The sequence below is a fragment of the Polypterus senegalus genome, chromosome 6, assembly GCF_016835505.1.
Source record: "Polypterus senegalus isolate Bchr_013 chromosome 6, ASM1683550v1, whole genome shotgun sequence".
Lineage (NCBI taxonomy): Eukaryota > Metazoa > Chordata > Cladistia > Polypteriformes > Polypteridae > Polypterus > Polypterus senegalus.
Window position 1 is genome coordinate 179,119,606 of NC_053159.1, and position 25,168 is coordinate 179,144,773.

The window sequence follows — 25,168 nt, forward strand, 5'->3', positions numbered from 1 at the left end:
TTCGGACAAGCAAAAAAAAAAAAAAAAGGTTACAGTACCGGCCCTTCTTGGTTGTGTGTCTTCCTAAGAGGGGATCGAGCACTGGGTCGAGGGTCTCTTCTAAGTTCTCAATTAAGACAGGCTCCCCCAGAACGACAGCCTGCTCAATGATGTCCACGTACCTGCAGGAAAGACATGTGGTGTCAGTAAACTGGAGTGTGCGAGGAAGGCCAGCTCCATAAGTGCATATTGGGGGGCACTGGGTGTGGAGGGCACCCTCACAGCTAAATATACCTGAAGCGCCTTTAGGAAGTTCAGACCCCTTCACTCATCTTACATCTTGCTACGTTGTAGCTTTGTGGCAAAAACACATCAGGTCATTCTTCCCCCTCATCATGAAACACTCAACACCCCCGAATGGCAAAAAGGAAAAACAAGGAGGAGTTTTTGCATATTTTTAATAATAAAACAGAAATATCCCATTGATGCCAGTATTCAGACCCCTGTACCCAGCACTTCCTTTAAGCCCCTTTGGCAGCCATTCCAGCTTCGCACACTTGTGTTGGTAGTCCTGCCATTCTTCTTTGCCGATCATCTCAAGCTCTGTCAGTTTGGATGGAGCTCATCAGTGGGCAGAGTGGTGGCTCTGAGGCTAGGGATCTGCACTGGCAATCGAAAGGTTGCCGGTTCGAATCCTGTAAATGCCAATAGGGACTCTGCTCTGTCGGGCCCTTGAGCAAGGCCATTAACCTGCAATTGCTGAGTGCTTTGAGTAGTGAGAGAAGCGCTTTAAAAATGCAAAGAATTATTACTTTGAGGTCTATCTATCCAGAGATGTGAGACTGAGTTCAAGTCTGAGCTGTGCTCGGGCCTCTCAAGGACATTCACAGAGTGAACTCTACGTGTTACTTTTGTGTGGTTCTGTTGGAAGGTCAGCTTTCAGCCCGCTGTAAGGTCCTGAGCACCCTGGAACAGGATTTTCATTAAGGGTATCTCCTTACGTATTTTTGGGGACCACCGCTCTGTAGAGTCCTTGGTGGTGCTGCTGGGTTTTTCGACTGCTGTTTTTCAGACTGTGAGAATAAGCAAAAAGGCCGGCACTTCTGTGTGAGTTAAAGTGATTGGTGACTTTTGTCATTTTTTTTGTTGTTTTTTAGATGTCTATTCAAACTGACGGTATACGGAGGCAGGACTCATTTTAGGCTTTGATGCTAATAGAGAGTTGAGATTTTTAGCTTTGAACGAATCAGCTTTAAATAACCTTTTTTAACATTAGTGAATGCAGAACCTCCCTGCGGTTGGCTGGCGCCCTGCCAGGGGTTTGTTTCCTGCCTTGTGCCCTGTGTTGGCTGGGATTGGCTCCAGCAGACCCCGTGACCCGTAGTTAGGATATAGCGGGTTGGATAATGGATGGATGGATGGATGGATGGATGGATGGATGGATGAATGCAGAACACCTACAGTACTGTATTGGGTTAAAAAATTTTAAATTTGACTTCCTCATCTTCAAACATGCAGGGGGTGCCAACTTAACTCTTTTAAAGCTAATTTGTTTTTTGTTTCTTTTCTCTCAGGGCTGAATATTTTTCCAAAAGCTAACATTTTTTTAAAAAAGAACACAAAGCAATGGTTTAACATATCAAATCAACAAAAAATATTTACTTTTGACAAATGTTACTGTCTTGCATGTTGTATGAGCCTGCATACTAATGATTTCACATACATATCACATGCATGTTACACAGCAAAGTCCTGCGAAGTCTGATCTCGCTCAAAGCAGCCAATTGCATGCATTGCCACATTGCACTGCTTACAATATGTATTGCACTGGTGCTTCCTTTTCGATTCTCTGTTGCTGCACTTTCTCACATATATTGTTAGTGTGTACTGCAGAGAGATAAGTCACCCATTTGACATCGTGCCATGCCACTGCCACCAAGTTTTCCGTCCGCATTAAAACCGTATTGTCACCTCTTTTCATCTTCAGCCTGTCTGGCTTCAACTGTGAAGGCATGTGTCTCCTGTTCACCCTCACTGTGCCACAAGCTCCAATTCCCCTGCTCTGTAGCTCCATGAACAATTCTGGGCATGTTTAAAAATTGTCCATGTACACAACATGACCCAAATGTTCATAGCCCTGAAGCAGCTCCAGCACAACCTGACTTGTCAAGGGACAGTTCTCTCTTTGAAAGAAATACTTTCCTGCATATGTGATTATTTTCAGGTAGAAGCCAGTGTTTGCTTCTGCCAGTACAAAATCCTTTATGCCATACATTATGGGCTTGTCTGGCATATATTGGTAGAAAAAAGGCGTCCCTTGTATTTTCATAGATTCATGCACAGACAAATCATGTACAGGCTGATAAAATTGTTTACACCAGCCGAAGCTTGCCGTAGCATATGGCGGTGTAAGAATAGGAACGGAACGGGAAACAGTGAGAAAGGAATTCAGTATAACAAAGGCTTAGGAAACCACCGTCGCAGTATAACGAAAATAGCAAGGAGCGAAACCAATGCCAATGGTCGAGAGAGTACCTTCCTGTAGCAGGCTACGGAAAACATAGACATATATAGATAGACGCCGCATTCACTGTGTTGCCCAGTTGACATGATAAGTCAGCGCGTCCGCCCTATTGCGAGTGGTAAAAGTGCCATTTAAACTCATACAGGTGGACGTGGAAACCAGGTTTTCTGATGAAAAAATAACGTTTTAAACAGTATCGTTCACATACAACAGATTTTGATATCCATTTATACACTAAATGCGTGCATATCCCATGGTCTTAGAGTTGGTGGGCGGGGCTCTGTGAGTGGGCGGGTGTGGCTCTCTGTCTTGCTTGCCCTTAGGAGTTGGAGGGTGGGCTTTGGTGGGCGTGGCTCTCTGTCTTGCATGCGCTCTCTGTCCTATCGTGCCCTTAGTTAGAGTTGGCGGGCAGGGCTCTGTGAGTTGGCGATCGTGGCTGTCTGTCTTGCGTGCGGTGTAAAGTCAACGTGGCTCAGAGGTGCATGTGGACTTTTGCACTGACGAAAGCGACTGAGGCTGTGTTTGGTGAGTTGTTGCGTGACTCGAGAGTGACACTGGACTCGGGAGGACGGTTACAGTTGGCGGGCGGGGCTCTGTCGAGCATATCCCATGGTCTTAGAGTTGGTGGGTGGGGCTCTGTGAGTGGGCGGGTGTGGCTCTCTGTCTTGCTTGCCCTTAGGAGTTGGAGGGTGGGCTTTGGCGGGCGTGGCTCTCTGTCTTGCGTGCGCTCTCTGCCCTATCGTGCCCTTAGTTAGAGTTGGCGGGCGGGGCTCTGTGAGTGGGCGGGTGTGGCTCTCTGTCTTGCGTGTGGTCGAGAGCGACGCTGGACTCGGGAGGACGGTTACAGTTGGCGTGCGTGGCTCTGTCGTGCGTATCCCATAACGCGGTAGGAGGGTTAGAGTTGGCGGGCGGGGCTCTGTCTTGCTTGCGCTCAGTGTCTTGCGTGACCTCAGTGTCTTGCTTGCGCTCAGTGTCTTGCGTGCCCTTAGTGAATTATATATATATAGATGTTGGTTCTACAATGTCAAGCAGGGGCTGAACTTTATACATGGGGTTATAGCCTGGCTCACCCATGGGATTTGCTTCTTGTTATCACAGAAGTGAATAAAACTTTGCAGCAGCACGTACCTATCACGCGGCATAACCTGTCCAAAGCCACCAAGGGACAAAGCACATTTGGACCAATGCTCCCTGAAGTTATATCACCAGTGCAGTCCCATCTCTATTTGTAATGACACAAAGCCCTTCATCTCATCTTTTTGTTGTGGGTTTCCACTTTGAAAAACAAGAATGCGGTGCAAGCGCAGCCCGCGATTCAAAAAATTGCTCTGCATACCTGTCTGTCTCGTCTGACAGTAGCTGAAAAGCGGCATCAGGAGAGAGCAGCCTGAAGTAGTCCAGCGGCTGGTAATCTGTCGTGTCCAACAGCAAGCCATGCCGTCTTGTGAAGTCCGGTAGCCAGTTCGGCTCCCACGGATCAATATCTGGGTATTCCTCCTAAGTGAACCTTGCCGTAGGTGCATCGGTTGTGCGAATGTGCTCAGCTGGCAGCCGATCAGCTGGGGTGGCATCGGCTGGTGTCCAATCAGCTGATGCTGGCTTCTCACTCTCTTGCTCGATCTCCCGATTGGTGTCAATAAAATCCAATACTGAAAAATCAGAGTCTGACTCAGCGATAATGCACAAAACATCGTCTGCCGAGTATTTTCTTTTCTGCATTCGCTTCGCTCCCTTGTGAGATATCGATGCCATCTTGCCTTTGTTTACATTTGTTTACATTTCACAACTCAGCACACGTAAGGATTAGTTGCCGAGTCAATGAGTCTAACATTCCTCCAAGCAGAGAGGGAATGTCTGTGACGTGACAGTGAGATTTGTCGCCATTAACAGCTGATTGTCGCCCTCTATCCCTGGATGTCGACTTTTGTTGACATGCGCCCTTAACCCCTCCTGTCGACAAAAGTCAACATCCACCCAAAAAGAGTTAAATCAAACATTTTCTAGAGGTGTGGGGCATGGAGAAGGTTGGGCCCACTGCTCTGTACAGTCCTTGGTGGTGCTGCTGTCAAAGAGTTTGCGGTAACGTTACAACACTCATTCAAAGTTAGGGTCATTGTATGTCATCTGGCCTGACTGGGGGAGTGTTACAGTGATGCTTGTCCTTCTAGTGGTTTTCTCCATCTCTACACAGGTTCTCTGGAACCATTGGGTTCTTGGTCACTTCTGTCACCATGACCATTGTTCCATGATTGCTCAGTTTTTTTTGGGTAGGAAGAGTTTTTTGTTCCAAACGTCTCCCATTTTAGAATTATACAGGCCACTGCTATATGGTTACGAGACATGGATGCTATCCAGTGACCTGAGTTGAAGACTGGACTCCTTCAGTACTGTGTCTCTTCAGAGAGTCCTTGGGTACCGCTGGTCTGATGTTGTGTTGCTCATGGAGTCCCAAATGAGGCACATGACCTGCATTGTGAGGGAGCATCAATGTGGCACGATTTCCTGAAGGTGATCCTGCTTATTGTTGAGGACCCGTGGAGCCGGACCAAGCCAAGGGGACGGCCACATAACACCTGGTTGCAGCTGATAGAGGTTTCATTTCCAGAGGATGGACTGGACTGTGTGTCTGCCTGAGGGGTTGCCAACCAGGATCCTGAGCTGTTTCCCTGTGTGGTGGGTGCGGCAACGCGATGTACCAGTGCATGCTCCCCAACCTCACCTGGAGGCCACTGTGCTCTGGAGAACCTTCAACGCTGCAGGAATTGTTGGGGGTGCTGCTAGGAGTTGTGTTCCTTGGTTTTAAGACTTCCACATGACTCGGAAGTCCTTCTTTTGGACCGTGTCCTAGCCAAAGAGACACTCCAGGTTCTTGGATGAAAGGAGCCACTCTGCCACATCCACGCGAGTCAGAATTGGGTGGAAGGAGTACAAAGCTCCCATAGAGATGTGGAGAGAGGAAAAGAGAATCCAAATTGAAATTGTGTGTGCTGGAAGAGGCGTTGCTATGGTAGTATTGTTAATAAATGAATTATTTCAGCCTGGGACTTGTGCCTGTGTGGTGGTGTCTGAGGTTTGGAGTGCTGCAATGCCACCTACTGGTCACAGTCTTTAACCCATAGCTTGTTGGAGGAAAGCCTTTATGTATAATGCTCACAATTGTATTATTGTTCAGTTTTTGGTAACCTAAACATTTTATTTTTTACTAACCTCTGGCAATATATCGCTTACCTTTGTACCATTTCAGGTATGGAGGAATATTTCGGACAAAATGAAATAAATAAATAAATGCGTAAATAAATAAAAGTACTTTGAAATGTGAGCATAAATAAATAAATGTGTCATGAAATGAGAGCCTTAATAAATAAATATGTCATGAAATGAGAGCATAAATAAATAAATGTGTCACGAAATATGTTTTTCGTTGCTTATTTATTTATTTCATTTTGTCCGTAACATTCCTGCAAACCGTCATGAAATACGGCTTGAAATAAAACTGTCACTTTCACTCGTCAAAGTTGAGAGGGTGGGCTCTAACACGCCCTCTAGTTACTGATTGGTGAATCGATAGAACAAAATTAATTAGAAAATGCTTACTACTGCGATGAAATGGATTCTGCGAAGATATTACGTATTTCAGAGAGAATTGAAGATTTATCGGAAGAAATTACAATGTTGGCGGCCCTTTTAGAACTGAGTATTTGACCCTTGTTTTACGAGTATAAAGTCAATTGCATATTCGCAGCTACTTTTTCAAACAACTGTACAGCTCTGATCAGTGGTAAAGTTGTTCAGTTCAAAATATTAGGTGGAGCTGCTTTGGGCATTCCATGTTAAAGTACCTAACCTAATTCAGCCGTTGCAGCTTACCGTATATCAAACTGGCTCATTCGCCTTGTGATCATCTTCTCCAAATACACCATATAGATCTGCAATCTGTTGTACTTTTAAACCGCATAACAGAAGGTGTTCTATTGACTCAGCTGGAATGTCAAAGGATGGACGTCCAGAGCAGGGTACTGCATCACCTGAACTGGAGTGTAGTAGAGTCTGTTCCACCTGTTCTTCGATAATTTCAAAAACAGTTTCATCTATATCGAGTCTATCGGGCCAAAATTGTAATTTCTTCCGATAAATCTTCAATTCTCTCTCTGAAATACGTAATATCTTCAGCAAAATCCATTTCATCGGCAGTAGTAAGCATTTATCTAATTAATTCTTGTGCTATCGATTCACCAATCAGTAACTAGAGGGCGTGTTAGAGCCCACCCTCTCAACTTTGACGAGTAAAAGTGACACTTTTATTTCATGACGGTTTGCAGGAATATTACGGACAAAATGAAATAAATAAATAAGCAACGAAAAACATATTTCGTGACACATTTATTTATTTATTTATGCTCTCATTTCATGACATATTTATTTATTAAGGCTCTCATTTCATGACACATTTATTTATTTATGCTCACATTTCACAGTACTTTTATTTATTTACGCGTTTATTTATTTATTTCATTTTGTCCGAAATATTCCTCCATATTCAGGTTATTTACTGGACTTGAGCTGCTTAAATGTCAATAAAGCCTGGGAAGTTTTGACCGTTAGTGCATAGGGAGCAGGTGGGCAGCAAAAATATGCATTCGTTTCGAACCTTTTTTTGTAAAACTTGAGTTATTGGTATGGAATGCTATTTGATTTTAATAAAATCAATAAAATCAAAAAACAAATATGCTTTAGTCAACACGCTGGCACTACCAATATAGAAGACAAGACATGAACATGCAGACAGCTACGCTGATATACAGTAAGGGCTGCTGCACCGCCATACGTCTCATCACACCGACTGCTGGACGCACGCACACTACACACACTCTACGCTTGTTTCTATTCTTTTTGTGTTAATGTGTGTATTACACATCCGACCCCGGCACCCACACATGTCCAGGTGTAGACATCCTGCCCGTGAAGAAGGTGCACAGTGTGGGGTCTGCTCAAAACGTTTCTGGGACTGTTGGGAATGTCTGAGATCCCCTGAGGGCCTGCGTGTAAATCTCTCTGCATTTCCGTATATATATATAAATCTGAGATGTACTATGAGGACAATCATTAGGTAGCTTATTCCGCATGTTTTAAAGTTTTTCACTCATGGGGACAGTGCACCTGACCTTTAATAACCAGACTTTAACTTATGTCTGCATCTGAGCAATGGTGGGTCTCACAGGTCCTCTCTGAGATGGGGTCTTTCGGCTTATCGAGGACATATTTACTTCATTTCTGAGAACAAAGTCTATTTTTGTCACTATTAATGAAACACTGTCCCGCACGTGCGAGTAGGAGAACATTGTGTGGACCAAGTGAAGGTAATTCAACGCCAGGCCAGGGGGGCGGCGGGGTGCGCTAAACCTTCTTCTGTTGTCTCTACAGACGTGGGAAAACCTGTCTGACTCATCTCTGAAGACGTCACTTTTGGTTCTGGCACCTAGGACGACGTCACTTCCGGGTGTGACGTCAGAAGAAGGTCAATTCCAGTTCCCCTGCGTCACTGCCAGTGACCACCATCTTCATAAACTCAAGTCAGTTCACCTTGGGACTCCTTCGAAGACACTTCTGTCTCAATACAAAACCCACTGCAGCCTGGGATAATGCACGTGTGGCTGCCCCAAACCTTTGTGAGTGTGTCAAGTCTGATCTTTTCACAACACGTATTAACTAAAGTTTAAACTGTTAAAGGTCTTGCAAAATGTCTCTAAAAGCCTCCCTGCTCTTATGACACACACACACACGTCCACTGCAGCTGGGGTCACTGTGTGTGTGTGTCAAATAAAATCCTTGCTTTGGATGACTGATGATAATAGTGGTTGAGATTTATTCTTACTATGGTGAATTCTTACTGAACCCCATCAGTTGGTGGCAGCGGTGGGATTCAAGACTGGTAGTCTCTTACTTGGTCCTTGCCTGATTTGGGAAATGAAAGCAGAACACACCGATGTACAAAAGGGGTTTGGGAAAACCTTTTAGTCAAATTTCATATACTGAACCCCTTCACAGGCTGCACGGATGGATGGAATGGTGGACTAATATTTCAACAATAAAGCTTGTCACTTTTGACACCATGCAAGGCGACACTTGATTCACAGCTGAGAGGGGTGTGATGTGGCATGAAGAGCCAGGTGCCCCCTCATGCCACATCACACCCCTCTTTTATTTAACAGCTGCATGATGTGCAGCCCATTCAAATGACCGGGTTAAAGGTCAAGCTGACTCCTTTAAGCTGACCGTGACATCCCACCCCTGCCTACCCTTTCTGGCCCAGGCTGACGACTCGGAGGTCATCGGCGTAGCGCTTCTTGATCCACTTGATGCCCTGAAGCTGTGGGTCGATTAAGAGAGGCCAGCGTTCACAATTGGTGAGGATGGTTGCATTCTGAGTGGACATTTTATCACTGGGCAGCCCCTCGTTGTTCCATTGGGCGATTGTAGCATCGTCTGTGAGCATACAGATGGGATCAAGGCCTTCGGTCATTGGAATGAACACCTGGAGTGAAGAAAGAAGGATCAGAGACAGAGGTTGATCATCATTGACTCCCGTAGGTCACATCAGTAAAAAAAACATCTGCCTGCTGCGCAGCGAGCGCACTTCTCTGCAGGCACACAAAGTGAACGGTCTGTCTCACTGCTCGCACAGTCCACAAAATACATACAGAGCAGCAAGAAGGGACCTCCAAAAAACAACTGGAGGCTGAGCTGCCCCTCTTATACTGCAAATGGACTCAAATGTCACCAAGTGAGCCAAACGGCAGAACTGAGCTGAACTGAATAGCTCACAGTTTCTGTGCTGCAAAGCCCCGTATGCTACTGATCTTTATTTTATATTAGCTGTGCAAACCTGTGCTGTAAAAAGCCCAGACTCCTAGAAACTACAGTAATCCCTCACTATATCGCGCTTCGACTTTCGCGGCTTCACTCTATCGCAGATTTTATATGTAAGCATATCTAAATTTATAACGCGGATTTTTCGCTGCTTCGCGGGTTTCTACGGACAATGGGTCTTTTTACTTCCTGTACATACTTCCTCAGTTGGTTTGCCCAGTTGATTTCATACAAGGGATGCTATTGGCGGATGGCTGAGAAGCTAACCAATCAGAGCACGCAGTTAAGTTCCTGTGTGTTGATTGGCTCAGCGATGGAGCGCCAAATTCGATTCCGCTGCGTTAACCAGTAAGTCTCATCTCGCTCATTCAGCATCAACGTGTTTCACTGTGTAAAGAGTTAACTTTTGTGCGTAGTCAAGCCCTTCATTATGGCTCTAAAACGATCTGCTCCTGCTACTGCTTCAGGGGCCGCGCCCAAGCGCCAATGGAAGATGCTAATGATTGCCGAAAAGGTAAAAGGTTTGGATATGTTGAAGGATGGGGACAGCTACACTGTTGTAGGACGCCACTACGGCATCAATGAGGCTACGATTCCTTTTATTTAAAAAGTAGGAAAAGAATATAAGATCTACTGCCACAATGTCCTTTTAACTAGGGTGTAAAATGAGTTGTAAGTGGATGTAATAAGGCGGTAGTCTAGATAGAATCTGCTTTAGGGATTTGGATTGAAGTCTGCCGGAAGAAGAACAATGGCGGTGATATACAGTCGTCTGAAGAGGCTCCTTTAGAAGAACTGTAACGCTCTCCTTTGTTGTGCAGTAAAATTAAACTCATCGTTATTGGACAAGTCGTCGTGTCATTGTTGGTGAGTAACTATAATTAATTTTCTACTTACAGTACTTAGTACTTGTACGTACGTTTAGTGTCACTGTACACACATTTTATACAATTTTTCTTGCATTGTACATATTTATTGCTGGTGGCCTGTCTATCGTAATGGCTGTAACATATGTGATATCGGAGACGCTCATTATCTTTAAAATAATATTTAGGTTTTACTGTATATAAACAGTGTGCTTACATACATAATTTCAATGAATCTTACCTAATATCTAAGAGAATACAAAGGGTTTATGCTGTATAACTGTGCAGGAAATGTTTATAAGAGTGTGGGAGAGTTTATTAGGGCTTAAAATATATAAAAACAACCATACAAACATATGGTTTCTACTTCGCGGATTTTCGCCTATTGCGGGGTTCTGGAACGCAACCCCCGCGATCGAGGAGGGATTACTGTATTGAAATCGTCAGAAAAAAAACTGAAATGCAGAGTGGTCGGTTTCTTTTTGTGGATGTGCTCGCCCCCTTTGTCTATCAGCCACTAAGTGAATTTCTCTCTCGTTTGTCTTTCCTTGCCGGTTTCACTTTGGTGATGGAGTTGCTTTCTTTCAGCTTCATGCTGTAGCCTCGTACTTCTTTCTTCTTCTGACTTGTTAACTTGGGGGCCACCTTGTCGGCTCTTTGAGCTTCATGCTGTAGCCTCGCACTTCCGGGCCAGACAGAAACACACACTTCCACGCGTACATGTTTACATATAAGATAGTGTGTCACACACGTGTGCCTGGGAGGCAGCTAAAGGGCTCAAATGATGGTAATTCCATGCCAGACCAGGGGGTGGCAGTGTGCACTAACCCTTTTTCTATTTCCTCTGCAGTCCAGTTATGGGAAATTCCACCTGACCCTGATGACATCACTTCTGGTCCTGGGCCCAATGACCTCATTTCTGATTTCAAAATTGCTGACCTTACTTCCTCTGCCTAATCAGAAAACCGCCATTTTGTTTCATCCTAGACAGTTCAGTTTTGAACTCGAATCTGAATACAACTCGCATCTAACTGCCTACTTTGCAGCCTTATTTCAAGTACAGTCATATGAAAAAGTTTGGGAACCCCTCTTAATTCTTTGGATTTTTGGTTCTCATTGGCTGAGCTTTCAAAATAGCAAATTCCTTTTAATATCTGACATGCCTTATGGAAACAGTAGGATTCAGCAGTGACATTAAGTTTATTGGATTAACAGAAAATATGCAATATGCATCATAACAAAATTAGACAGGTGTATACATTTGGGCACCCCAACAGAGATATGACATCAATACTTAGTTGAGCCTCCTTTTGCTAATCTAACAGACGCCTCTCGACGCTGTCCTCCTATAGCCTGTCATGAGTGTCTGGATTCTGGATGGAGGTATTTCTGACCCCATTCTTCAATACAAAATCTCTCCAGTTCAGTTCAATTTGATGGACAGCCTGCTTCAAATCATCCCATAGATTTTCCATGATATTCAAGTTAGGGGACTGTGACGGCCATTCCAGAACATTGTACTTCTCCCTCTGCATGAATGCCTTTGTAGATTTCCAACTGTGTTTTGGGTCATTGTCTTGTTGGAGTATCCAACCCCTGTGTAACTTCAACTTTGTGACTGATGTTTGAACATTATCCTGAAGAATTTGTTGATATTGGGTTGAATTCCTCCGACCCTCGACTTTAACAAGGGCCCCAGTCCCTGAACTGGCCACACAACCCCACAGCATGATGGAACCTCCACCAAATTTGACAGGAGGTAGCAGGTGTTTTTCTTGGAATGTGGTGTTCTTCTTCTGCCATGCAAAGCGCTTTTTGTTATGACCAAATCACTCAATTTTTGTCTCATCGGTCCAAAGCACTTTGTTCCAAAATGAATCTGGCTTGTCTAAATGAGCATTTGATACAACAAGCGACTCTGTTTGTGGCGTGAGTGCAGAAAGGGCTTCTTTCTCATCACCCTGCCATACAGATGTTCTTTGTGCAAATTGCGCTGAATTGTAGAATGATGTACAGATACACCATCTGCAGTGAGATGTTCTCGCAGGTCTTTGGAGGTGATCTGTGGGTTGTCTGTCACCATTCTCACAATCCTGCCTCTTCATATGCCGCTCCTGTATTTTTCTTGGCCTGCCAGACCTGCTGGGTTTAACAGCAACTGTGCCTGTGGCCTTCCATTTCCTGATTCCATTCCTTACAGTTGAAACTGACAGTTTAAACCTCTGAGATCGCTTTGTGTAGCCTTCCTCTAAAGTTTAGGGCTATTCAATTACAATTTCAATTGTGCCAGATTTTCACACCAAGAAATTTAGCTGGGCCAGACATTTTCAGCAGGTGGTAAGCCAGCAGGTAATGACAAATTTAAAATTTTTACAGAAATTAATGTATTTAAAAAGAAGTAATGTTTATTCATTGCTTCCCTTTTAAAAATCTGATACAGGCACATCAAAAACGTAATAAAAAAACAACAAAAAGCTATAACTGAACAGAATCTGAAGTAGTAGCAATATTTTTTTCCTCATTTTTGAAATAAAAAAAAAACCAAAACATTTTGCTCACATCTCAAAGTGCATAAAATAAAAATAAAAAAATGCACAGTATTAGCAATTAACATTTGTTTCCCTTTTGAAATATGAGACCTTCCCACAATTTAAAGGGGTGGCCATGACAGGCAAGGGATTTTTTTTTTTTTCATGGAACTTAACTATTTTATTCACACGTTTCTAATCACTGATATGACAGAGGTTAAATTTGAGTTCCACAACCCCTTTCCTGTTGAAATTTTTTTACCCCAGAGGCTGCACGTATGGAGTGAAAGTGGATTAGTACATTTATTTTAAAATGTCTTTGTACAGAGTTGTTGGATGTCAAGTAATTAATCATTAATTATAATTATTACTATTATTTTTACTAAATCATTTTCCAGGTTTTTTTGTTGATGAGTTCCCATTGAAGAACTTATTAGTAACAGCCAAAACGACTGAAGTAATAACTAATGAAGGGCAATTTTTCGATACCATTTTAACAACGTTTACTGTCAGCTGTCGATCACTGAGCACCCTGGTAAAATGACAATAATACACTTTCAACCTTAAAACGCAGACTTCATCATGACGAAACAGTGGGCAGGCGACTGTTCTCACATATTTACTGACGGACAGGCCGGTATTTTGCATGGAGTATGCGTTAAATCAAAAGACAAACAGCATGCAAAGATGCACAAACACAAGGAGATCGGTGACCGTCACACCTTAGTGTGCCTGCACGAAGTCAGAAGGGACAACTGAATTCCACGGGCAAAGATATCTTCGTAACAGAGGACCTATATGATGAGCGGAGGAATTTCAAATGTTTTACATGCTTACCTTTTGTTTTGATGACCGGTTGCATCATATCCAGCCTCTCGTTGAAATTCAGCCGTCCCCTCAGCAGTGCCGTGTACTTAGAAATATTTTCCCGCATGCATCTCCAACTCTGATGTCATTTTCACCGCGACTCCCTCATACCCAGTGCGGGATATAAAACAACCTTCATGCAGCTCAGGGATATGCTAGGGGAGCCCGTACCGACACATATGTTAACGAAACATACACTCAACAATGTATGTTGTCAGGGATGCCAGGGGCAACGACCCGGCCGGGACGCCGTGAGGGACCGGATGTGGGTCTGCACCCACCCTGGATCACGTGGGGGCTGCCATCCTGGTTGCTTTGGGGGCCACGGGTTGAGGGCATGGAAGCCCCACCCTGTAGGGGCCCGTGGTCACCGCCAGGAGGCGCCCCAATGCCATGGGGACTTGTAAGAGGACACCGGAGAGCTGCGGGAGAACACCGGCACTTCCGCCACGCTGGGGCGTGGCCAACGAAGGAGTGTCGGGAATCACCTGGAGCTCATCCGGGACATGAATAAAAGGGGCCGTCTCTCTTCATTCAGGGCTGGAGTCGGGTGGAAGCAGGACGAGGCAGAACAGGTGTGGAGGCGGCCTGAAGACAGCCATTTTGTGGCCAGGACTGTGTGTTGGGGTATTTGTGCACTAAATGGACTGAGTCTGTGTGACTTTATTGTAAATATTGTAAATAATAAACGTGTGGTGGTGAGTAACAACATGTCCGCCTGTCTGTGTCCGGGTCGGCTCCACAATATATATATAAAAAAAAGCCTTTTGCATCTGTTACGATATACTACTTTAAAGTTTCAATGACAATTCGCCACTGGCAAACTAAGTAGAAATGATATTAGTCATACCTATTTTTGGTCGCATATGTGATCATTTTAGTTGAAGTCTGGAGCCCTGGCGGGACCACGGGCTGGGCCACTCCGAGGTTGCTCCTGGGCCACAGGAGACTGAACGATCTTTGCTTTCAGATCTTTGGAGAGTTGCTTTGAGGATCCCATGCTGTCTGTCACTCTTCAGAGGAGAGTCAAAGGGAAGGAAGCACAACTTGCAACTGACCACCTTAAATACGGTTTCTCATGATTGGTTCTTAACGAGCTCATCCAACCAGTTTGGTGTTGCTAGTAATCAGCATTGAGCAGTGACAGGCATTCAAATCAGCACAATGACAAGGGGACCACGTTTGTGCACAGCCAGTTTTTCACATTTGATTTAATTTCATACAACTAAATACTGCTTCACTAAAAATCTTAGTTCGGAAAACACCGCAGTACTCCGATGTTCCTAGGAAATGAAAGACATACCACGGTTATCTTTTTTGTTGAAAGTGAATTATTATGCAGGCTAAGAGGGGTTCCCAAACTTTTTCATATGACTGTATATGGGTGGCTGCCCCAGACCTTCTCTGTAGCATTTGTCTGTTAATTTGACAAATACCTTTAACCTTTAAACTGCCAGAAGTGACTATAGTCAGTTCCTAATACAATTTGCCAGCACGCCGGAGCTGAGTATCTTCGGCAACATACATTCATTGAACACCGCAACCGGCTATATTCGTTTCCCAGTTCAATTTGCCAGCACGCCGGAGATGATCAGTCAGTGTCGTACATTCGTTGAGCAGCCAGCTCATGACCACTGGCGCCCCCTAGCGATTCAGCATCCCTGTCCCTGGGATTCAGCCACCGCACTAGACTACTAGCTTAGCGAAGCATCAGCGTTGGCCTCTGTGCGTTTATGTGCTGCCAGTTCAAGTGCAGTTGGCTCAGTGATTTACTGAATTTCATCAATGGCGTCAGTTGCACCTTGTACATATAATAATAATAGATTGTTGCAGTAGTTTTTTTATAGTTTTTACTGTTCATTGGCAGTGTGTTACAGTAACTGTGATGCTCTTTGCATGGAAAAAATATGTGTTCCATTAAAATTTCACTTTTTCCTGGTGAATTATGACGTTTCCTGTGCAGCAAAAAAGTATTTGGCATTCAGGGGTGCATTTTTAGTTTAAGGGTTAAAAGGCTGCAGCGATCAGAAGCCCAAGCCTTGCTTTGTTTCAGCTGCCTTTGGGACTTGAAGGGTGTCACAGTGTGAGCGCAGAGGGCCTGATGGCTTCCTTTACATCTACAACCTCTGAGAAGGTAAAGCCAATGCTACATTACGTGACTTCTAGATGTTGAGAATGTCAGACTTGCTGATCTTGTCAATTTATACGACTGGAAACTGGTAGCCATGTCACATTTTCTAACTGAGGGCCGACCATCTGGCCCCTTCTTGTGACAGCCAATAATGTTCTGCCAAAAAGATCCAACACTGTACAAAGGGTTAATGGCTATGGTGTGTTCGGCCACAATCCCTTCCCTATTTTTGCTTTGCGCCCTCCCCCACCATAACCTATTGGGGAGGAGCGAAAGCTTTAGATTTGTCAAAAATTTCGATGTCTGGTTATCAATGGATCTCAACGTTTTAGGGTTCCCTGATACTTAAAACATCGATATCGCAATGATGGGTGTGTGTGTCTGTGTGTTACCGTTTCTTGAGCTAAAATGGCAGGATGGAAAAATACCAAACTCGAAACTTAGGCTTGTTATTAGATGACGATGTGCTGATTAGTTTTTGAGCCAATTGTGCGAGAGAAAGAGACACTCTAGAGGAACCCTCAAGTACCGGAATTCTGCAATTAATTATAAATTCTCATCAATTGCTATCGTAATGACTGACTTTATGATTAGAAATATCAGCATCAGAGTGGTAAATAATGACTGATGTGTTAGAGAATAGTTTGGGTAACTTGGTTCCTAGGTTGCAAAGCCTACTGATGCTCATGTCCAAATTTTCGGTCATAAAGCATGAGACATCAGACAGACAAGTCTCTCTTCTGTTTGTGAAGACTTCCTTATTTCACACTAGCAAAATACCCACACTTCGCAGCCTTAAAGAAGTTATGAAAAAAAACAGGTAACATTTTAAAAATAATGTAACGTGATTGTCAATGTAATTGTCGTAGGCTTATTTTAGTATTGAGAATGATGAGTATGATTGTAAATGCTGTGTATAAGAAATACACATTTTTAGGATTTAAGGATCTCTTTGTAAACAACGCTTGTAGTTCTGCCCTCAGGCTGTAAAATGTCTGCTGAGCTTACTCTTGAGCATGCAACGTACAGTTGGCCATGTGAGAAGTAATCTTGTGTCAAGTCAATGCCGACCTTTTTTAGAGTCTGGCCCTGTGACTCATTTATTGTCATAGCGAAGCAGACCCTTACTGGAAATTGGAGGCGTTTGAACTGGAATGGGAGGTCAGAGCTGTGCTTGTGCTATCTCGTGCGATCTTGCGATGTCCACGGCTTTATCTAATGTTAGCTAAGACCCAGCACTTAAACGCTTCTCTCGCACTTTCGCCGAGTTTGTGCCAAACACTAGTCTATCCCTGACCATCTCATCTTTGTTTGCATGAGCACAGTCCTTCACCCGCGAATATTTAGCGGCAGCGTGTTTCTATTGGATTGCTGCTGACGGACGGCCTTATATGGGCAGGCACTCAATTACGTGTGTTATGAAGAAAGGCAGAAGGCAGACATGCAACACGTCGGTTAGAACACAGGAACTAATCCAACCATTTCAGGAACATCACTTTAATGTTGAGATGCCAAAATTTCACATGAAGCAGAACAATTGTACAGGTAGGTGAGTAGGTGTATGTGTGGTTCTAACAGGCAAACAACATTTAGTACATATATACATGTTATCTCACTATGCTATACACAAATGTCCAATAGGTGGCATGATAGCTTCACACTTTCAACATAAGGTGTTTGCAATTACAATTTCAATGTGGTAACGTAAAATATTAACCTAACTACTAATTCAGAACAGTTTTCTCTCTAACTTTAAAACTTAACTTCTAAATATGTACATAAGAACTTACATTTGGTCAACAAAGCACGAACTTAAACTTTCTCTAGTGGCTCCAGTAGTTCCGGCTTTCACGAGGTACATCTAACAAACGCACATCCTCACTACACACGCCACGGTTTTTACGTGATCATGCTTCAGTGCCTTAAAGGCACAGGAGCCTTTTTTAAAACGTGGGAGGCGTGACGATGAGGGACGCAACTCCACCTCACACGGCGACCGAGCTGCAGGCTATGGCCGTATATATGTACATAAGTAGGTTCCAGTTATGACCGTTAGGCGTAGAATTTCGAAATGAAACCTGCCTAACTTTTGTAAGTAAGCTGTTAGGAATGAGCCTGCCAAATTTCAGCCTTCCACCTACACGGGAAGTTGGAGAATTAGTGATGAGTGAGTGAGTGAGTGAGGGCTTTGCCTTTTATTAGTATAGATCACTGCATTATGTGGACTGTTCTTCTGGATGAGGATTCATTGGTTGTCAACGCAGATACACACAGAGCTCACCACTACAACTAAAGACATTGTCGGAGTGAGTTGTGGCCTAGTTGGAGTGAGTCGCCTGCTATGTCAGGTCACGATTGTGTGTGCGAAAGTGTAAAAACAGATCCGCAAAATACTGCAGCTTTGCATAGCACATCTGGGGTAATTCAATGGCAAAAATGAGTTTGGGTAAAACAACCGACTGTATACTTTAACTATCAAATGTCGGCTTTTGAGTTCAAATAAGGCCTTCTTTAAACAAATTATATTTGAATAGCGACGTCCGACCTGATAGCTGTAGTGTATTGGGACATTGCTTGCTTGGATTTAGGGCTACCATACTGCCTGAGCCAAAACAGAGGACACGTAAATAAAAAAGACTGGGCTTCGGGATAGGGTGAGGTAGGTATGTTTAACTGTCCCTTGGAACTCAGCCCTTAGATATGCCCCTTGTGCCCACTTACACTCAGATGAGTGACTGCACTCTTCGCCCAGTTTTTACTCTCCGCTTTTTCCTCTACTTTTCATATGATCCTAAGAACAAGTTGTCATAACTTGAGATGTTGGCCTGTCTGTTGTTCTAGAAATCACAACCTTTTAGTTACAGTATTTGGTACCAAACATCCAACCCATAGGATTAGGGTTAGGATTGTAATTACTCCACAGTGTCCATTATGTGTGTGGCACACCATTGAGAGCCACTCATCTACAGAATCTCCATTGCGGGTTCTTCTGATGATTGTTAAGAATTATAGAACGGTCAAAACTTTAAAAAAAAATGAGATGAATTGATAAAAAGTAAACCAGTTTGGAAATGATGGGCCACAGTGTGAAAAACCCGGACACACTGACAATTTTGAAAAGTCCATCCAGATAGGAGCCTAAAAACGACAGTTCTGGGGAAAAAGTGGATGTATGGCAGGGGTCCCCAACTCCGGTCCTGGAGGGCACCAGTGGCTGCAGGTTTTCATTCTAACCCTTTTCTTAATTGGTGACCTGTTTAACTCCTTTTCCTTTCATTTTAATTGGCTTGTTTTTTAAGATTTCTTCTTCGTTCCTCTGAATTGCTTCATTTCTTTCATTAAATAATAAGCACTTTGAGCTACATTATTTGTATGAATATGTGCTATATTAATAAATGTTGTTGTTGTTGTAAATGGCACCCAAACAGAAATGAAATGTGAAGTGAGGGAGCCAACAGAAGACCACCTAACTCAGGGCCTCAAACTGCAACCAATTTCACTCCAACCAGTTGCTTAATTAGGCACAGAGTCTCGTGAATTAAACTCGTTCTTTAATTCCATGGCTTGTTGCTGCTCTCATTCTGCAATAAGCAGACATTTCTGAAACTGTCGATTTTCTCTTTTCTAAGGGCAACTGGTCAAATGTTTGGGGGACCTGAGCAGATCATCTTTCTTTATTTTCAGATATCGTATGATGGACACAGTTTACTGGGCATGTTTTGTACCTCAAGATTGTTTGGATGCTAATTAAGCAAAAAAAGAAACAAGAAGTCTGAGTCTTCAAGAGCAAGTCAATTAAAATTAGTTCAAGAGAAGTTAATTAGCAGCAAAAACAGGTCACTGATTAACAAGAGGGTTAGAATGAAAACCTGCAGCCACTGCGGCCCTCCAGGATCGGAGTAGGGGACCCCCGATGTATGGTGACTCAACTGGGCTCATCTTATTATTTTAGCCATCTCCTTTTTTCTTTCTGTGCTCCGCGTAGCTTCATTCTTGTTCAAGAGCAGTTTTTGAGGAAATAAATCTTTTTCTTTTTTATAAGATTCTGTGTTTGCCCTTATATCTAGCTGGGGTTTGGTGGTATACAATACAATTTATCTAATTGAATTTAATTTATCCATCCATTATCCCACCCACTATATCCTAACTACAGGGTACCGGGGGTCTGCTGGAGCCAATTCCAGCCAACACAGGGCGCAAGGCAGGAAACAACTATTCCGACCCCTTCACTTTCCGCACACATTACTGTGTTGCGGATTTCTTTTAAAATGGATCAATTGGCCATTTTTGCCAATTAATCTACACTCAATAACAAGTCATGACAAAGTGGAGACATGTTAATGGAGACAAATTTATGATGAATCTCAATCATAGAAGTATTCAGTACTTTGCAGACACTCCTCGGGCAGCAACCTCAGCGTTGAATCTTCTTGGTTAAGTCTCTACAAGTGTTGCACACTTGGATTTTGCATGTAGTTTTTCCCATTCTTCCTAGCAGATCCTCTCAAGCTCCACACACAGAGTCTCGTTGTTAATTAAACTCGTTCTTTAATTCCGTGGCTTGTTGCTGCTCTCATTCTGCAATAAGCAGACATTTCTGAAACTGTCGATTTTCTCTTTTCTAAGAGCAACTGGTCAAATGTTTGGGGGACTTGAGCAGATCAACATTCCTGAGATGCTCATCTTTCTTTATTTTCAGATATCGTATGATGGACACAGTTTACTGGTCATGTTTTGTACCTCAAGATTGTTTGGATGCTAATTAAGCAAAAAAGAAACAAGGGGTCTGAGTCTTCAAGAGTAAGTCAATTAAAATTAGTTCAAGAGAAGTTAATTAGCAGCAAAAACAGGTCACTCATTAAGAAAGGGGTTAGAATGAAAACCTGCAGCCACTGCGGCCCTCCAGGATCGGAGTTGGGGACCGCTGATATATGGTGACTCAGCTGGGCTCATCTTATTATTTTAGCCATCTCCTTTTTTCTTTCTGTGCTCCACGTAGCTTCATTCTTGTTCAAGAGCAGTTTTTGAGGAAATAAATCTTTTTCTTTTTTATAAGATTCTGTGTTTGCCCTTATATCTAGCTGGGGTTTGATGGTATACAATACAATTTATCTAATTTAATTGAATTTATCCATCCATTATCCAACCCGCTATATCCTAACTCCAGGGTACCGGGGGATCTGCTGGAGCCAATCCCAGCCAACACAGGGCGCAAGGCAGGAAACAAGCCCCGGTCGGGGTGCCAGCGCACCGCAGGGCACACACACCCACATACCAAGCACACACTAAGCACAATTTAGGATCGCCAATGCACCTAACCTGCATTTCTTTGGACTGTGGGAGGAAACCCACACAGACACGGGGAGAACATGCAAACTCCACGCAGGGAGGACCCAGGAAACAAATCCGGGTCTCCTAACTGCGAGGCAGCAGCGCTACCCACTGCGCCACCATGCCGCCCTATTTATTTCAATTATTTGATTTCATTTAATTATTTTAATTTAATACTCAAAACAATCTATTTTGTATAGTCCAAAATCACACAAGTGCCGCAATGGGCTTTAACAGGCCCAGCTTTGACTCTTTAAGAAGACAAAGAAAAACTCCCAAAATAGAAGAAACCTTGGGAAAGGCAGTTCAAAGAGAGCCCCCTTTCCAGGTAGGTTGGGCGTGCAGTGGGTGTCAAAAAAAGGGGGTCAATACAATACAATACACAGATCAGAACACAAGTCATCCTCAATACAATATAACAGTGTGGTGTACCCCGTCGGGAGGGCATTTTTCAGGACTCTCAAGTCGTAAGCATTACATTGAGACCCTTCATACTATAAATAAACTTTCTCATTATATGGTTCCATCACCATCATCATAAAACACTTTTGATTACAGACACACTTTTACAGATTCTGACAAAAATCTGTTTCATCATCCACGCCGTATTTTACTCACATCATCTTTCTTTAAAAGGTGCCCTTCATGGCAGACAACTGTTCAAATGTTCTGCTCTCTTGGCAGGCAGTGTGGTGTTCAGCTGCAAGCCCTGAAGTGGTGGATTCAAATCCCACTTCTGACACCATAACCAACTCACTTCACCTGCTTGAGTTCCAATTGGAAAAACAAAAAAAAAACCACAATGTAACTAATTGTGTCTTAAATGTCTTGTCGCCTTGGACTAATAATTCTGACCTTCCAAGAGCTGCACAATCATCCACTGCCTGCCAAAGAACAAAGCAAATGATCTGATTTAGAGGAGCTGGTGCCCACTCAGACTGGCACACCCACCAACCGCTGATCTTGAAGAGCCAAGACGTACCCTTTGACTGCGCAAAAACGGCATCCACATGTTGTCCAGCAGCTCTCGGCGATAGCGTTTGGAGAAGGAGCCGGCGTAGGAGACGAACGCAGCGGTGAGGAGGACGTCGCCACACAGCGTCTTCCCTTGTTCGTGGTACTGCGCCACAGAGTGTACCCAGCGGATGTTCTCTGACTGAAACAGAAAGCACTTGGTTAGGAACAAGATGTATAGTGCAAAGACCCAACAGTTCATTAACTCCACTAATGGCGTGGCAGCCATGCATTTCATTATAAGGCAGGAGCCATTTCAGGAGGTAACATATGCAAATAAAGTGGGCACATTAATCAATCTTTATTCTATACAGTGCCTGAAGTAGTGCACAGTGTTAGAAACCACATTTGAACCAAGTGGGCACGCAGGCATTCCTCAGTATCCTTCCTGGAAGAGGTGGTGGTGTTTACTTGTGCCCTAAAACATATATATAAAAAAAAAAAAAACAGATGGCACAGAAATTCCGGTTTTGTGACCATTTAGGAGCTGCTGAGTGGCATTATGGGAGTGGAATTAAATGGGCATTGCTGGCATTCTGGTTGGGGTGGGGGCAGGAAAAATACAGGAAAAGTGAGCTGACAAATCAGCATTTGAATAACTGATTAAAGGAAACTATCATGGGCAGGAGTGGGCAGAGATCAATGCCCCACATACAGAAGGTAACGTTGTGAATATGTGATGGACCCGGCCGAGTGGGCACTCAGGATTCTTTGTCAGTTACACTCTGATTCTTGATCATGTCATTGTCATATTTGCTTACATGTATACAGTGGAGTGAGATACTATCCCGACCCCTTCACTTTCCGCACACATTACCGTGTTGCGGATTTCTTTTAAAATGGACCAATTGGCCATTTTTACCAATTAATCTACACTCAATAACAAATCATGACAAAGTGGAGACATGTTAATGGAGACAAATTTATGATGAATCTCAATCATAGAAGTATTCAGGGCCCTCAATTCAGTACTTTGCAGGCACTCCTTGGGCAGCAACCTCAGCGTTGAACCTTCTTGGTTAAGTCTCTGCAAGTGTTGCAAACTTGGGTTTTGCATTTAGTTTTTCCCTTTTTTCCTAGCAGATCCTCTCAAGCTCCATTCGATTGGAGGGGAAGCATCTGTACGCTCCATCTGCAGGCCTCTCCACAACTCTTCTGTGGGGTCGAAGTCCAGGCTTTGGATGGACCACTCAAGGACAGTCACACTCTAGCGTGATCTTGGCGGTTTGCTTTGGGTCATTGTCGTGCTGAAAGTTAAACCGTCGCCCAGTGTCTGAGGTCTCATGTACTCTGGACAAGGGTTTCTTCAAGGACCTTGTTGTGGTATGAAATTTTGCGTGTAAGTTGATAAATATTTTGTATGTCTTTATTTGTAACTTGGATAATGCAATATAATATTAGTGTTTCATTGTTGAGAAGCTTTCATAATTAAAGAACCCAACTGTCTTTAGTACTGAGTGAAGAATTTTATGACAGGGTCAGGTGTGAAGGGCCTAAAACCAGCTTGGCAAGTGATGGATTCTCTGCAGGACTCCCTCAATCAACCCCCACAGGAAAGCATCAAGCATCAGCTCAACAAATGGTTTTGGGGGCAGGTGTGAATGGTATTGTGTGCCCCCACTGGTCTGAAGTAGGGCTGTTTGGGATTGGCTTGAATTAGCACGACGCCCCATTGGTGTAAGGATTTGGACTGGGAATGTATAAATTTGGTTGCTTTACCCCTCCCTCTCTCTCTCTCTCTCTCTCACACAGAAGACCATGCTGAGAAGCACAACTCGGCAGCCATATTGAGACAAGCATGTGGTCTGTTCTGAAGAAAGCTAGAAAATGATGAGTTAACTAGAGACATTTAACCCTTAAACCGCCACATACAGTAGGACCTCGGTTAACGACCATAATTCATTCCAAAACTCTGGTCGTAAACCGATTTGGACTGTATGTAAATACAATTAATCCGTTCCAGACCATACAAACTGTATGTAAATATATATATTTTTTAAGTTTTTAAGCACAAATATAGTTAATTAAACCATAGAATGCACAGCATAATAGTAAACTAAATGTAAAAACATTGAATAACACTAAGAAAACTTTGAACAACAGAGAAAACTAACACTGAAATAGTTTGTGCTATAGCCTTAAAAAATGAGCAAAGATTTATTTCTCACGTTTTAGGACATGCCCAAAACATATGTCCCAGTGAGGCCAGCACTTATTTATTATTCAAATACATCTCGCCTGAAGAAGGGACGGAGTTGCCTCAAAAGCTTGCATGTTGTAATCTTTTTATTTAGCTATTCGGGGGTTCTGGAGAGGAGGGTCCGTCGGATAGTCGAACCTCGGATTCAGGAGGAACAGTGTGGTTTTCGTCCTGGTCGCGGAACAGTGGACCAGCTCTTCACCCTTAGCAGAGTCCTGGAGGGTGCATGGGAGTTTGCCCGACCGGTCTACATGTGTTTTGTGGACTTGGAAAAGGCATTCGACCGTGTCCCTTGGGGAATCCTGTGGGGGGTGCTCCGGGAGTATGGGGTACCGGACCCACTGATAAGAGCTGTTCGGTCCCTGTACAACCGGTGTCAGAGCTTGGTCCGCATTGCCGGCAGTAAGTCGAGCCCGTTTCCAGTGAGAGTTGGACTCCGCCAGGGCTGCCCTTTGTCACCGATTCTGTTCATAACTTTTATGGACAGAATTTCTAAGCGCAGCCAGGGTGTTGAAGGGGTCCGGTTTGGTGGACTCAGGATTGGGTCACTGCTTTTTGCAGATGATGTTGTCCTGTTTGCTTCATCAGGCCGTGATCTTCAGCTCTCTCTGGATCGGTTCGCAGCTGAGTGTGAAGCGGCTGGGATGAGAGTCAGCATCCGAGACCATGGTCCTGAGCCGGAAAAGGGTGGAGTGCCCTCTCAGGGTTGGGGGAGAGATCCTGCTCCAAGTGGAGGAGTTCAAGTATCTCGGGGACTTGTTCACGAGTGAGGGAAGAATGGAGCTGAGATCGACAGGCGGATCGGTGCGGCATCTGCAGTGATGCGGGCTCTGCATTGGTCTGTCGTGGTGAAAAAGGAGC

At 43.8% G+C, this 25,168-nt stretch overlaps 1 protein-coding gene across 1 annotated transcript in view; it reads right to left on the minus strand.

Moving 5' to 3' along the window:
- Positions 1 to 25,168, minus strand: part of LOC120530679 (dynein heavy chain 11, axonemal-like) — a 645,801-nt gene that overhangs the window by 141,573 nt on the left and 479,060 nt on the right. Inside the window, 3 exon segments of the mRNA XM_039755100.1 lie at positions 39 to 161; positions 8,800 to 9,035; positions 22,076 to 22,249. Of these exon segments, the coding sequence (XP_039611034.1) occupies positions 39 to 161; positions 8,800 to 9,035; positions 22,076 to 22,249 (533 nt within the window).